Source organism: Rhinoderma darwinii, chromosome 6 (assembly GCF_050947455.1).
Source record: "Rhinoderma darwinii isolate aRhiDar2 chromosome 6, aRhiDar2.hap1, whole genome shotgun sequence".
In the NCBI taxonomy this organism is placed as follows: Eukaryota; Metazoa; Chordata; class Amphibia; order Anura; family Rhinodermatidae; genus Rhinoderma; species Rhinoderma darwinii.
This window is the reverse complement of record NC_134692.1, coordinates 146,797,495-146,810,887: the sequence shown is the minus strand read 5'-3', so window position 1 is coordinate 146,810,887 and position 13,393 is coordinate 146,797,495. Positions and strand designations below refer to the sequence as shown.

General features: G+C 45.7%; 1 protein-coding gene across 1 annotated transcript; it reads left to right on the top strand.

Moving 5' to 3' along the window:
- The first annotated feature begins 3,970 nt into the window (after positions 1–3,970).
- LOC142656709 (olfactory receptor 2G3-like) lies at positions 3,971–6,653 on the top strand. Its single transcript, XM_075831636.1, has 2 exons — positions 3,971–4,107; positions 5,304–6,653. Exon 2 carries the CDS (start codon positions 5,709–5,711, stop codon positions 6,651–6,653), a length of 945 nt encoding a protein of 314 aa, XP_075687751.1. The 5' UTR covers positions 3,971–4,107; positions 5,304–5,708.
- The last annotated feature ends 6,740 nt before the right edge of the window (positions 6,654–13,393 follow it).

Here is a 13,393-nt window from a genome sequence, read left to right as displayed (position 1 = left end):
TTGTGGTTCCATGTTGGATGAATAAATTCACTTTATTTCAGTGCTGCTTCACGTTCTCTTTTTTGGATATATATATATATCTACACCTATACATAGATAAATCTGCACCTATGCATAAAATATATACATATGTCTGCACCTATATATAGATAGATCTACACCTATACATACAATATATATATTGATACACAGGGGCGTAACTAGGAAAGACTGGGCCCCATAGCAAACTTTTTGACTGGGGCCCCCCCTCCCCTGGGTGTCACACAACCCCCCCCCCCTTGTAGATAGTGCCTTTTTTACAAACCCCCCCCTGTAGGTAACGCCATACAGCCCCCCTGTAGATAACGCCATACAGCCCCCCCGTAGATAACGCCATACAGACCCCCTTGTAGATAACGCCATACAGCCCCCCCGTAGATAACGCCATACAGCCCCCCCTGTAGATAACGCCATACAGACCCCCTTGTAGATAACGCCATACAGCCCCCTTTGTAGATATCTACTGAGGGGGCTGTATGGCGCTATCTACAGAGGGGGCTGTATGGCGTTATCTACAGAGGGGGCTGTATGGCGTTATCTACAGAGGGGGCTGTATGGCGTTATCTACGGGGGGCTGTATGGCGTTATCTACGGTGGGGGCTGTATGGCGTTATCTACGGGGGGACTGTATGGAGTTCCCTACAGGGGGGGTGTATGGCGTTCCCTACAGGGAGGGGTGTATGACGTTCCCTACAGGGGGGGTGTATGGCATTCCCTACAGGGAGGGGGCTGTATGGTGTTCCCTACAGGGGGGGACTGTATGGTGTTCCCTACAGGGGGGGGACTGTATGGCGTTCCCTACAGGGGGGGACTGTATGGCGTTCCCTACAGGGGGGGGCTGTATGGCGTTCCCTACAGGGGGGTGTATGACGTTCCCTACAGGGGGGGCTGTATTGCATTCCCTACAGGGGGGGCTGTATGGCGTTCCCTACAGGGGGGGGCTGTATGGCGTTCCCTACAGGGGGGGCTGTTTGGCGTTCCCTACAGGGGGGGACTATATGGCATTCCCTACAGGGGGGGCTGTATGGCGTTCCCTACAGGGGGGTGTATGACGTTCCCTACAGGGGGGGCTGTATGGCATTCCCTACAGGGGGGGCTGTATGGCATTCCCTACAGGGTGGGACTGTATGGCGCGTTCCCTACAGGGGGGACTGTATGGCTTTCCCTACAGGGGGGGACTGTATGGCGTTCCCTACAGGGGGGGCTGTATGGCGCTATCTACAGGGGGGCTGTATGGCGCTATCTACAGGGGGGGCTGTATGGCGCTATCTACAGGGGGGCTGTATGGCGCTATCTACAGAGGGGGCTGTATGGCGTTCCCTACAGGGGGGACTGTATGGCATTCCCTACGGGGGGGGACTGTATGGCGTTCCCTACAGGGGGGGACTGTATGGCGTTCCCTACAGGGGGGGGCAGTATGGCGCTATCTACTGGGGGGCTGTATGGCGCTATCTACAGGGGGGCTGTATGGCGCTATCTACAGGGGGGACTGTATGGCGTTACCTACAGGGAGTCTGTATGGCGTTCCCTACAGGGGGGGTCTGTAGGGAACGCCATACAGCCCCCCTGTAGGGAACGCCATACAGCCCCCCCTGTAGGGAACGCCATACAGCCCCCCCTGTAGGGAACGCCATACAGCCCCCCCTGTAGGGAACGCCATACAGCCCCCCCTGTAGGGAACGCCATACAGCGTCCCCCCCTGTAGGGAATGCCATACAGCGCCCCCCCCTGTAGGGAACGCCATACAGCCCCCCCTGTAGGGAACGCCATACAGCGTCCCCCCCTGTAGGGAACGCCATACAGCGTCCCCCCCTGTAGGGAACGCCATACAGCGCCCCCCTGTAGGGAACGCCATACAGCGTCCCCCCCTGTAGGGAATGCCATACAGCGCCCCCCCCCCTGTGGGGAACGCTATACAGCGTCCCCCCCTGTAGGGAACGCCATACAGCGTCGTCCCCCTGTAGGGAATGCCATACAGCGTCCCCCCTCCCAAAAAAATCCGACCTACAGTGTGTCCTAATAAAAGACATGTATCCTCTCCACAGGATCTCCACAAGATAGGGGATACATGTGTGATCACTGGCAGTGATAAGGAGAACGGGGGACTGAAAGTCCCCTGAAGTTCTCCATGACTAACCTCGGACTTCCGGGTCTGCACAGCTCAATAAAAATGAAAGGAGCGCTGGTCACACATGCGCACAAGCGGGACCGGCGCTCCATTCATTTCTACGGAGCTGCCGACACAGACCCCGGAAGTCCGAGGTTTGTGATGAAGAACTTCAGGGGACTTTAAGTCCCCCATTCTCCCTATCAATGCCAGCGATCACACATGTATCCCCTGTCCTGTGGAGATCCTGTGGATAGGGGATACATGTCTTATGTTTAATGGCAGAGCGGGGAGATACCTCCCTGCTCTGCCGTAGTGTTCAGTGGCGTCGCGCTGTAGCAGCCATAGCAGCTGCTAACGGAGCCTGCAGCCATGGTGGGGGCCCGTGCCGGCGGGCGACACGGGCCCCCTCATGCCGCGGGCCCCGTAGCAGCCGCTACGGCTGCTATAGTGGTAGTTACGCCACTGCCGCTGTCTCTATCACTACCATCACTCCTAGGCAGCACGCCCTCTGTTGCCACCGCCGTAGCAGCAGTTTACGACCCAAAAAACGGCTGAAAACACTACCCTTACACTAATATACACTAATGTATATTTTTTACTTTTTTATACTAAAAAACTAAACTACACTGACAAAAAGACGATGACTCACTGACAATCACACACTGACTGACGCACTGACGCTGACTGACACTAACGGACTGACACTGACTGACGCTTTTTGACTGACACTAACGAATGAATGCTGATTAACTAACGTTAACTAATAGACGGTCTGACGCTGACTGACACTTTTTAGAGTTTTATGAACAAAAAAGAAAACAATAGAAAAGCTCCCTTATACACTGGGAGAGGTGACCACAGTTAGGCAGTTAGGGAACTGTGATCAAGGGGTTAATGGGGGCTAATGTTTTTATTTACCACTTCTTCTCCACAGGAGGATTACAGCCTGTGACATATTCTTTCCCAACATCTGAGCTCCTATTGGTAAGTCTGTACAGACTAACCATTTGGAGCAATCTCCGACAAGGGACCGCTTCGATTGTTCCCTTGTAGTCTGCCCGGAGACCAGGGCAGACTGACTGTACAGTTAGCCACCACTGAGGTGTAGCGCCGCGCGCTGGTTAACTTTTAAATTGCACGTCAAGGTGCAAAAAGTTATTGCACACCTTGGCGTGCAGTTACGTCAAGGTGCGGGAAGGGGTTAATCTACTGCCTGAAGGAAAAAGCAATAAAGAAAGCTACCGGGAAACAGCCCAAGATTAGTGGCATTATATGGTGAATATTCCTGTCATCTAAGGATGGACGATGCTCTATAGATTAGATTCAGTTGTGTCAGCCACTTCATCGTAATACACATATACCAGGCACAGTGGAAATTCGGACATGATGGCCTAGTATCTGATGTGTCTCAATAAATGATTACATAACTGCACAAATGATAATTCCTCTTTGTATGTTGGAGGAGATGAAAACATTGAGAGCAGAAAGTCTAATCAAATATATAAAAAAAAAGATGACATTTTCTCATATCCCGGGTTCAAATCCCGGACGAGCCCCCCACTATGTTGGCGTTGTGGTTGGACATTTTTCTAATAAGTGATAAGTAAAGTCTTTATGGTTGTAATCTCGCGTTTATGTGTTGGAGGAGATTATAACATTGAGAACTGGTTTATTGATCCCTTATTAGGGAAAGTTCCCAGCACAACTTTGAAAGTTTTTCCTTCTTGGGTTTTCTGATTTGCATTTTACAAATTATCTTTCACCTCGGGGATTTTCTGTTATTTTAGTATTTTCTTATTATGTTTTTGAGGTGAAAGAAAAAAAAAGATCATGAGAAAAGCAAACACATGGGAAAAATGAGTCTTGGTGATGTCTCTACTGGGAACAGACCTCAGAGGAAGAAGACTATGTTATAAGGATGTCTTTCCTTCTGTAGCTCTAGTTAATGTTGTCCTGAGGTGAGTTCCTATGGCTGGGGGATATTCATTGTATGTTACCTTTACTACTGTTATGTTTCATTTTACTAAGTCAAAATCTCAATTCAACTAAACCAAAATCTTTAGCTTGTAACGAAGAAGTCAAAAGGAAAAACAAGAAAAATCAAGAACTTCATGTAATGAAAATGATGGGTAACAATATTTCTCAGAGATTGAGCTAAAATCCACAGACAACCACTATTGGTAATTAATAAAATAATTAAGGAAGGAGATGACACATACCCCTGACCAAGCAGAAATGGGACAAACTAGCTGGAATAGGCGAAACTAGTCGGGTGTGATCCTGGATTTCGACTATGTCGTGTGAGATGATATACTTACTTACATGACTATATCTTGTAAGTTTTAACTATTAAAGCTCAGAAATGACCTGTTACACAGATATTACCCAGTCGTCGTCTTTCTCTGTCCCCCCCCCCCTTATAATTACTCCCGTGCAGCAATGTATCCCACAAAGTGAACCAGGTCCGATGACCGTCTCTTGCTGGTGAGTGTCCACTCCCCAGAATCCTACTATGCTCAGTTGAGGAGTTTTGGTCCTATTTGGGATTCATACTTTGGCCAACAGAGAGGAGAGCGAGTGTTTTCTGGTGAACTAGGAGGCTGTACAAGTGGGGAAGGACATCTTAAACATCAGTGAGCTGCACACTCTCTCTTTCTGCTATCTGTGTACTGTTTTATGTGTTTCTAGCTCTGAGACTGCCAGTATATATATTTTTTGTTTATATAAAAAAAATCAAAGACTTTTTCTACCTTCACAACCAATTTATTTGTATTGTACCAATGGATCTAAAATGAAAAATGAAGCAGCTTTGCAATAGGTGTTGATTAAATATGTCCTATTATTCTGTGTGTACAGCTCCCATGCAGACCTATGCGCCCCCATGGTAAGAGACAACAAATAACCTCTGTGTACTCCGGTCCTGCAGCCATAATGCCTCCGGCTGTCCCCCGCTTCATGCCATGGACGCCAATGTGACTGCAGGATCAGACTGCACAGAGTTTGCTTGTATCTAACCTTCAGGAATACAGTCCTCAGGAAGCCCACCTCATGCATGAATGACGGAGTCAACGTTAATGTTTATGCCATTTAAGAATTCTACTTTATCATGTTGTATAAATGCAGTGATAACCACTGACTGTCATTAATGTGTCAGGTCCCGGAGTGGGGTCAATGTTGCTGAGGATCCTCGATAGACCCACATTACGGAGGAAGATCCCATCCAAACTGCAGACAATGTGACAAACGACAACGACGTCAATATATCCCACGACTTGTAATGTCCACAGTTATCTGCAAAGAACGGCCGTGTTATAAGTATCACAACGATGTATATCAAGCACGGATTACCCATACTGCACCTCTGCAAATCCTCATTTCTATAGGAAAACCTAGAGACAGCATTCAGATGACACTTTTTTAACATGATCCAGCCCAGGTTAGATGTTTTTCTGAATTTGGTCCTCACCATGATTGCGCGTTACCGGATGATACCCGGCCATTATTTCCCTATTATTGCTGATCTGTGCTTGGAATAATCAGGACTTTATGAGAGAAGCGGATGGGGAGAGGGATCCCCAGTAACGGGACAATGTTCCTTCTTCTTGGGTTCTCGGACTTGTCTCTTGCCGCCCAGGCCTCTCTCTTCATGTTCTTCCTCCTTTCTTATCTTCTCTCGATGGTTGGTAATAGTCTCATCATTTTGGCCGTCACTCTCAGTCCTCAGCTCCACTCTCCTATGTATTTTTTCCTCAAAGTTCTTTCATTTATTGAGCTTTTATCCATCAATTCCACCGTTCCTAAGGCTCTTCACGGCTTCTTCTGGGTTGGGAGGACCATCTCCCTCATGGGTTGTGCCACTCAGTTCTTCGCCTTTATCCTGGCTGCAGCTTGTGAATGCATTTTGCTGACAGTGATGGCCTTCGACCGGTACATGGCCATATGTCACCCACTCAGATACCCGTCTGTGATGACCGTGAAGGTCTGTTATGGCTTGACAATGCTCGCCTGCATATTCGCTATAGTAAATGCTATTATACACTGCAGCTTACTCTTCAGCTTGCCTTATTGTGGTTCTCATCTTATAGCTCATTTCTTCTGTGATGTTCCTCCAATCATCAGTTTATCCTGTGTCAACACGTTATCTATTGAAGTCTATCTATTTATTCTTAGTACTACTGCGACTGTGCTCCCGACCATACTAATCGTGTGTTCTTACTTCAGGATCCTGACCTCCATATTCCTCCTCCACTCTGCAGAGTCCCGGCATAAGGCTTTCTCCACCTGTGGCTCCCACCTATTCTCCGTTATTATTTTCTATGGGACCGCCATGTTTGTTCACCTTCGATTAGGAAATCCGTTTTCTTCTTATAAAGACCGAATGTTGGCATTGTCCTATTGTGTCATAATCCCTACTATTAATCCCTTGATCTACAGCCTGAAAAATAATGACATGAAGAAAGCTATCGTCAAACTTAACATAAACATTTTCATTTTCCAGGAATAAACGCATAACAAAACTACAAATAAAATTACTAAATCTAGATATCCAGACAAGTAAAAGTACAGACACAACCTTTAATGTTTCTATCCGGACTAAAGAAGATGAAAGACGCGTCTTATTCCTCCCTCCTCAGACTTGTAGTTGCTCTATGTTAGTGAGAGGTGCGCTATCTCCACACAGATCTCTGATGCTTCACATAGAAGGTTCTAGATGCCGATGGGTCTGGAAAGAAATTTACAAAGGCACCAAACAATGGTCACCAATCCTTCCACTGTCCGGAAGATCAAATACAAGTGGAGAAGACTTCACACAACTTTTCCAGAGCAGATGAGCCTAAGAGCAGATCAGAAGATGCTGAAAGACGCCCCTAAGGCTGGGTTCACACGAGCATGTTACGTCCGTAATGGACGGAACGTATTTCGGCCACAAGTCCCGGACCGAACACAGTGCAGGGAGCCGGGCTCCTAGTATCATACTTATGTACGATGCTAGGAGGTCCTGCCTCTCCGTGGAACTACTGTCCCGTACTGAAAACATGATTACAGTACGGGACAATTGTCCTGCAGTGTGTTCGGTCCGGGACTCCTAGAGTCGTACATAACTATGATGCTAGGAGCCCGGCTCCCTGCAGTGTTCGTTCCGGGACTTGCGGCCGAAATACGTTCCGTCCATTACGGACCAAACATGCTCGTGTGAACCCAGCCTTAGAAGCCAGAACATTATGCGGGACTTACAGGAAGCTGTCACCATGACTGAGGTCACCGGGCAGGAGTGGACATGTCCTGGTTTGTGACTGCTTTGTTGTGTGACAGTAAATGTATTTCTGTAATCTGAGGGTCATGCGGAGCTGAAATAATACAAATGACATTTCCCAGCACAGAGGGAATCATCATAAAGGTAGTGCAGCGTTTGCTCATCGTACTATTGTAGAAAAATAAAATACATTACGTAATAAAAAAGAGGGTAAGTAACAGAAGGTGGATTCTCGCTTTAACCCCTTAAGGACCAGGTCTATTTCGGCCTTTAGGACCAAGCATTCTTTTCCGTTTTTTCCTCCCCGCCTGCCAAGAGTCATAACTTTATTATTCTTATGTCGATATAGCCATATGGGGGGTTGCTTTTTGCGCGACAAGTTATATTTTTCAATTGCATAATTTTTGGGTGTATATACAGTATATTATATTGCTTATCATTTATTCATTTTTTAGGGAAGGATTTCAAAAAGTAACGGCTATTCCAGCATAGTTTTTCACGTTTTAAATTTATTCCGTTTATTATGAGGTGTAAACAGGGCTGGCCTTAGGATAGATGGCGCCCAGTGTGAAATGATCTTTCGGCGCCCCACCCCATCATTAAGAAAAAATGCCCCATAAAAAAATGATAATGCCCCTTTAGTGCCCCCATTCAGTATAATAATAATATTTAATAATATATTATAACCCCTTCAAGGACACAGTATTTTGAACTCAGAATCACATAAATAGTCACTGAGTGATCGTCTATATAATAGTAATAGTCTAAAGGAGAAAATGATACAGCGCCTCATTCTACAGGTCACTGTCGTCACAAAGTGCTGAAATAATGCAGTGAAAAGTGCTCACCTGAGTGGGTTGTGCAAACGTCAGGCACAACTGCGGTGTATTTATAAAACATATTACGTCAGCTGCAGCTGGGCTCCGACCGGGGGGGGCATAGCGGGCCATTGCTGGTAGACATGATAAAGCAAAGAAGAAACAACAAGAACCATTCTGAGAGAGCTGCTGACTAAGGATCAGGCAGTAGTGGCAGTATATAATGTAGCAGCAGTACTTTATTTATGGCTACGCGTTTCGATGCTGGCCTAGCATCTTCCTCAGGCCAGTGATATGGTCCAATATGTTGGGGGATGGGAGGATAATATCCAGGGCTGCCACACTTTCATATATTTCTCAGTGGTAATTGTATTCAGTTTTGTGCAAATCATATTCCGATTAATACAGGACCATGTTAAAGTTAAAATCAGGGGATGTCCATTGAAAAATATTAAGGATTCCAGCTGCTAGAAGAATATTCTCTGCTGACTTACATTGTGCATAGCTGAGATTGGGTTTTGCTCACAATATACGTACAGCTGGTGTCCTATGGAATGACGTTTGTAGAAAATCACTTACAAGGGAAACTATCCCATTCCAGAGTGGACTGACGGTAGGGCAGGCCGATCAGGGGCATAGCTAGGGGGGGCAGGCCGACCAGGGGCATAGCTAGGGGAGGGGCAGGCCAACCATGTGTGGTATTCCCTGTCCAGTGATTGCAGCCTCGGCCACACGTAGGGGGCACAATAAGGCTAATTTATCCCTTTTCTCTGGAACCATGTAGGTTCTGTGGAGAATTCATAATGAAGTTTCCATAAGAAAGACTCGTCAACTTCCTGTGCTCATCATATCACACAATATATACCATGAAGGGGTCGGCAGACACAGATATCCTCCCTGCATTGTCGCGGTAATGAGAGTTTACAATCCCCTTTCGTTGTATTTCATGACTGTAGAAGAAGGATGAGTCCTACTCTGGAGGGTTTACATATCGCTAATGGTTCATACGAAGTGTATTCTAAGTTTTACAATTCTCAGTGTAGGAATTTAGAAAAGACAACGCTCGGCTGATCCGGAAACCTCTCCCATTCATTGGGTGATGAGTGGAGTGGAAGGTGTTAATAGCGATCAATCGTGATCCTGTCATCAAGTTGTGAAGTCTTGTTAGTTTTTTGACTAATCCACCATTGAATTCACCGGGTCCAACCCAGGTGGCAGTAAGTGGTAATAAAACATGGGGAGGGCTGCGGAGATTTTGGATTGAAACTTCACCTTAAATCTGACCATTCTCCAGAGTAGGGGGGAGTGTAATGTGGCGGCTTTGCCCCAAAATTTTAGGAGCAAATGATTATGCCAAATACCGGCCAAGTGTAAGCGGCTAAGCGGGAGAACTCTAAGATAACCGAGAGAGGACCAGGACCTGCGTCATTTATCGAGGCGAGTTGTATTAGCCGTGCAGCGGGATAACATATTAGCAGGTTCGGGACTCAGAGCCCACGTAAGCGCCAGTCCAGATACAGAACTCATCTGTGGGTCTTTTGTGTGACTTAATGAGAGTAAATCTATATTTTTGTAATGTTTTCAGATTATTCAGTAAGATTAAAATAGGGAGAGTTCTGAATGAAAATCATATACGTGGGAGAACAATCATTTTCATTGCATGCACTCACGACAAGTAAGACCCGGCCCATCTGCGTCAATCCTCCATTGTAGCTTTTTAAAAGGAAAATATTTGGTTTGGTATAAAGATGTAATATGGGGTGTCAAAAAAATTCTACGTACAATAGCTTTAGGGTGCACAACTGGGATCCAAGATTAAGTTGAATCAGTTTGACGATGTGTGGGGGGTATCAGAATACATAACTACGATTATTGAACATTAACACAGGCCCCGAATGGAGAGAAGATCTATCCAAGAACGTCATCAGGGTGGGAAGGGGTGTTAATGGCTGGGATAGGCTTAGGAAAGGATCATCCACAAAAAGCCTTGATTTATATTCCAAGTCTTAATAGGCCCCCCCCCCCTCCTAATATTATGATCAGACCTAATTGCACTCGCCAGGGTCTCCATCGCCATCGCAAAGAGACAATCCATCTGGGGACAATGGACAGCCCTGACAAGTTCGTCTTGTGATGGAAATAGGTCTTAGTTATATTGAGTCCATCTAATGTCTTGGTATCTTTAAATTGATTGTTAAGTTATAGAGACGGTGATCGGGGGTCCGTAATATTCAACCAAATTAGTTTAAATTCAAAAAGTTTTGAATTTTGTTCTTTTTTACATAGTTTCATAGTTGATAAAAAAAAGCACACAGGTCCATAAAGTCCATCCTATAATCCTACTGTTTTTATCCAGAGGAAGGCAAAACCCCCGTGAGGTTGATGCCAACTGCCTCATTAGGGAAAAGTTCCTCCCCGACCAAATCTGTCAAACAGAATAAACCCCGAGATCATCGTCCCATCTCCAGAATCGAGTACTTATTACTAACCACTGACTTTACCTTATAGGACCATGAACGATGCAGATGACGAGCGTAGAGAAGAGTGGGAGGGATGAGGATACTACAATGACATTGATTCTGGAATATGAGTGATGCATTGGGGAATAATATGTATAGCGGCTGACTGACCCATTATGCTCCATGTAATGGTTTCATATTGGAGGCTGTTGGATTATTATGGAGACGGGATCTCCTCCTTGGATCTGTATTGGGTTATCTAATGGTCTTCATCACAAAGTTGTAATCCCAGCACCAAGTAATAGAGTGGTAGTTGAGATGAAATGTTGGTGACGGTGGTAAAGAACGTGATCGGGTCCCCGCCCGCTGCATACATAATAACAATACAGCAAAATTCATCTAAAACGACACCTTACAGTATAAGATAACGCCCATGAGGATCCGACTTCACCTCAGAAACCAGGATTGGAAATAATTTTTAACCAATGTTATTGTTCCCCTAGTTTAATTAACACGAGATGCAGTCTAATAAGTGGTGTACCTGGAGGTAAAATATCTGGGGCTCCGGCAAGCAATGTCGGAGGAGGGTTCAACGTGATCAAGAAACTTGAGGGGGGGATAAATTCTCTCACTTGTGGGATAAGATTTTACATTTAACCATTTAGATTCAGTACTATGAAAAGAGTAGAAACATAACCATATAATCATCGCTGGGTTATTGACCAGAGTGACATTTATCTATGCTTTGACCTCTCGAGGATGTTAACGCCTTGTAAGCCGAGAACGCCAACACGATAGAATAATAAACATAATATTTTACAAATGTGAATACCCCGTGGGAGAGGTGACGTTGTGGAGTCAACAAGATTGACCAGTCCGAGTGCAGCCATTTATTAGCACGGGACCTTCAATGATTAAACATCATCAGTAATTATTAAACCAGAATAGGAAAATATGTTCTGAACCTCGGAGCTCAAAATAGATCCAAAACTATAGCAGTATAACACTCGCTACTGTCCGGATCTTGTCACAGATATTGAAGATCTTTCCCCATCGTAAAGCAGGCACAGTGATAGTTGTCAATGAGGTGGGCCGACATGTCTGCAACCACCAACCACCTGCAAGTCCTTCTGGTGGCTTATCTGGAGGACTCTCTGCTCGGTAATGGATCTGAGGTCCCTGTAATGCCGTAGTGAGAGGCCTCATGGTGCCAGGTCATCTGGTCACGCATCACATAGCATTGGAGCTTGAGTACTATATCTTGGGGTATGTCTCTTGTATTTGCTGTAAGAATTCAGAGACAGCTCGTGGAAGTTCACTTGTTTTATATTTCCACGTAGGTCCATCTGATTTTGTTCTGCTCACCTGGGGATTGATGGTTCTGGTGACTGTAGTTGTGCCTCTTCTTCGGCTGACAAAGCGCAGTGAGCTGAAGAACTAGGACCCGCCATGTTGGGTGAGATGGACGTACGGAAGAACTCCGGTATAGTTTGAGATGGAGTTGACATGGGAAGTGGAGCTCCTCTTTTTGGTCCTAGTCATGATCCACTTTAGCTGGGTAATGTATTGCTGCTGGTGTAATGGAGGCCCGTTTGACTAAGATGGAGCGGAGGTCATACGTAGTGCGTCCTTACACGTGAGATGCGTGCATGTGACTTCATTTAGGCTATTTATTGTGAATATGAATGATTAAACATTGTCATATGACTCTGTGAAGACACTACACCCTTCTCTAATTGTCTTCCATTAAATCATTTATTTATGTATTGTTATTGCGATCAGAGTTTCTGAGGTTCTTTAGCAGTGATGTTTCCTGAGGGAAGTTATTACATCTGCACGATCCATCGTATGTGCCGCCCTGAGGTCAGTCACTGTGTAGGGAGGGATATTATATGTCACTTCTGGTACAGGGACAATACAATATCCTAATATTCCACTAAATGACCCCAGACGTGACTATGTGACCCTGTCTATAACATCACGACTACACATTGTAACATTGTTATCTCTTGTGTCCATATAATATCTCTAACCAGCGACAAACGGGTCTCTGTACAGAACCTTTATTCTGGAGATCAGCGGTGCCTGAGATCACAGACGTCACCATTATCACCTAATCACCTATATCTATGGCACATGAGATCATCACAACTGGACATCGCTTTAAGATCTACGCATGACCATGCTTTTGTGAGGAAAAGTTTGAATTCCCCTCCACGCCGTTATAATGACCTCCTAATAATGATAGTGGTGCCAATGTGTTCAGTGTCTCCATACGACTCCTCCGTTGCTGCACAACATTCATCCATGACCACTATTGATGATGTCACACAACCATTCTATGTTGATCTGTTATCATGCCCCCCTTGTTTACAGGTTCATGTCCACCTATTGTCAGGAAGGGACCTTGCATCGCAAATAAAGGGCTCTGAATCTAGAGTGAGGGTCCGGCTGCCCCCCATAACCATGGTGAAGCTCAGGGAACACCTAGGAACCTGCTGCAAAGCCCTGGAGATCTGGAGATCTACTGAACTGGATCAACACAGCGAGACGCACTTTATTTAGTGTTGTGGATTTTGGCTGTAATGAAGATTTTCAGTTGCCGTTTTTTGCTCGTAGACGTGATATTCCATGTATTACCAATGTAGAGACAGGAAAACCGGCAAAGTGGAGATGTAAACGCCGTCTAGACAGGTCCATACCTGATCCTTCA

What these genes read in the sequence shown, in the direction of transcription:
- LOC142656709 (XM_075831636.1), top strand. Translation starts at nt 5,709, where the DNA reads ATGGGGAGAGGGATCCCCAGTAACGGGACAATGTTCCTTCTTCTTGGG.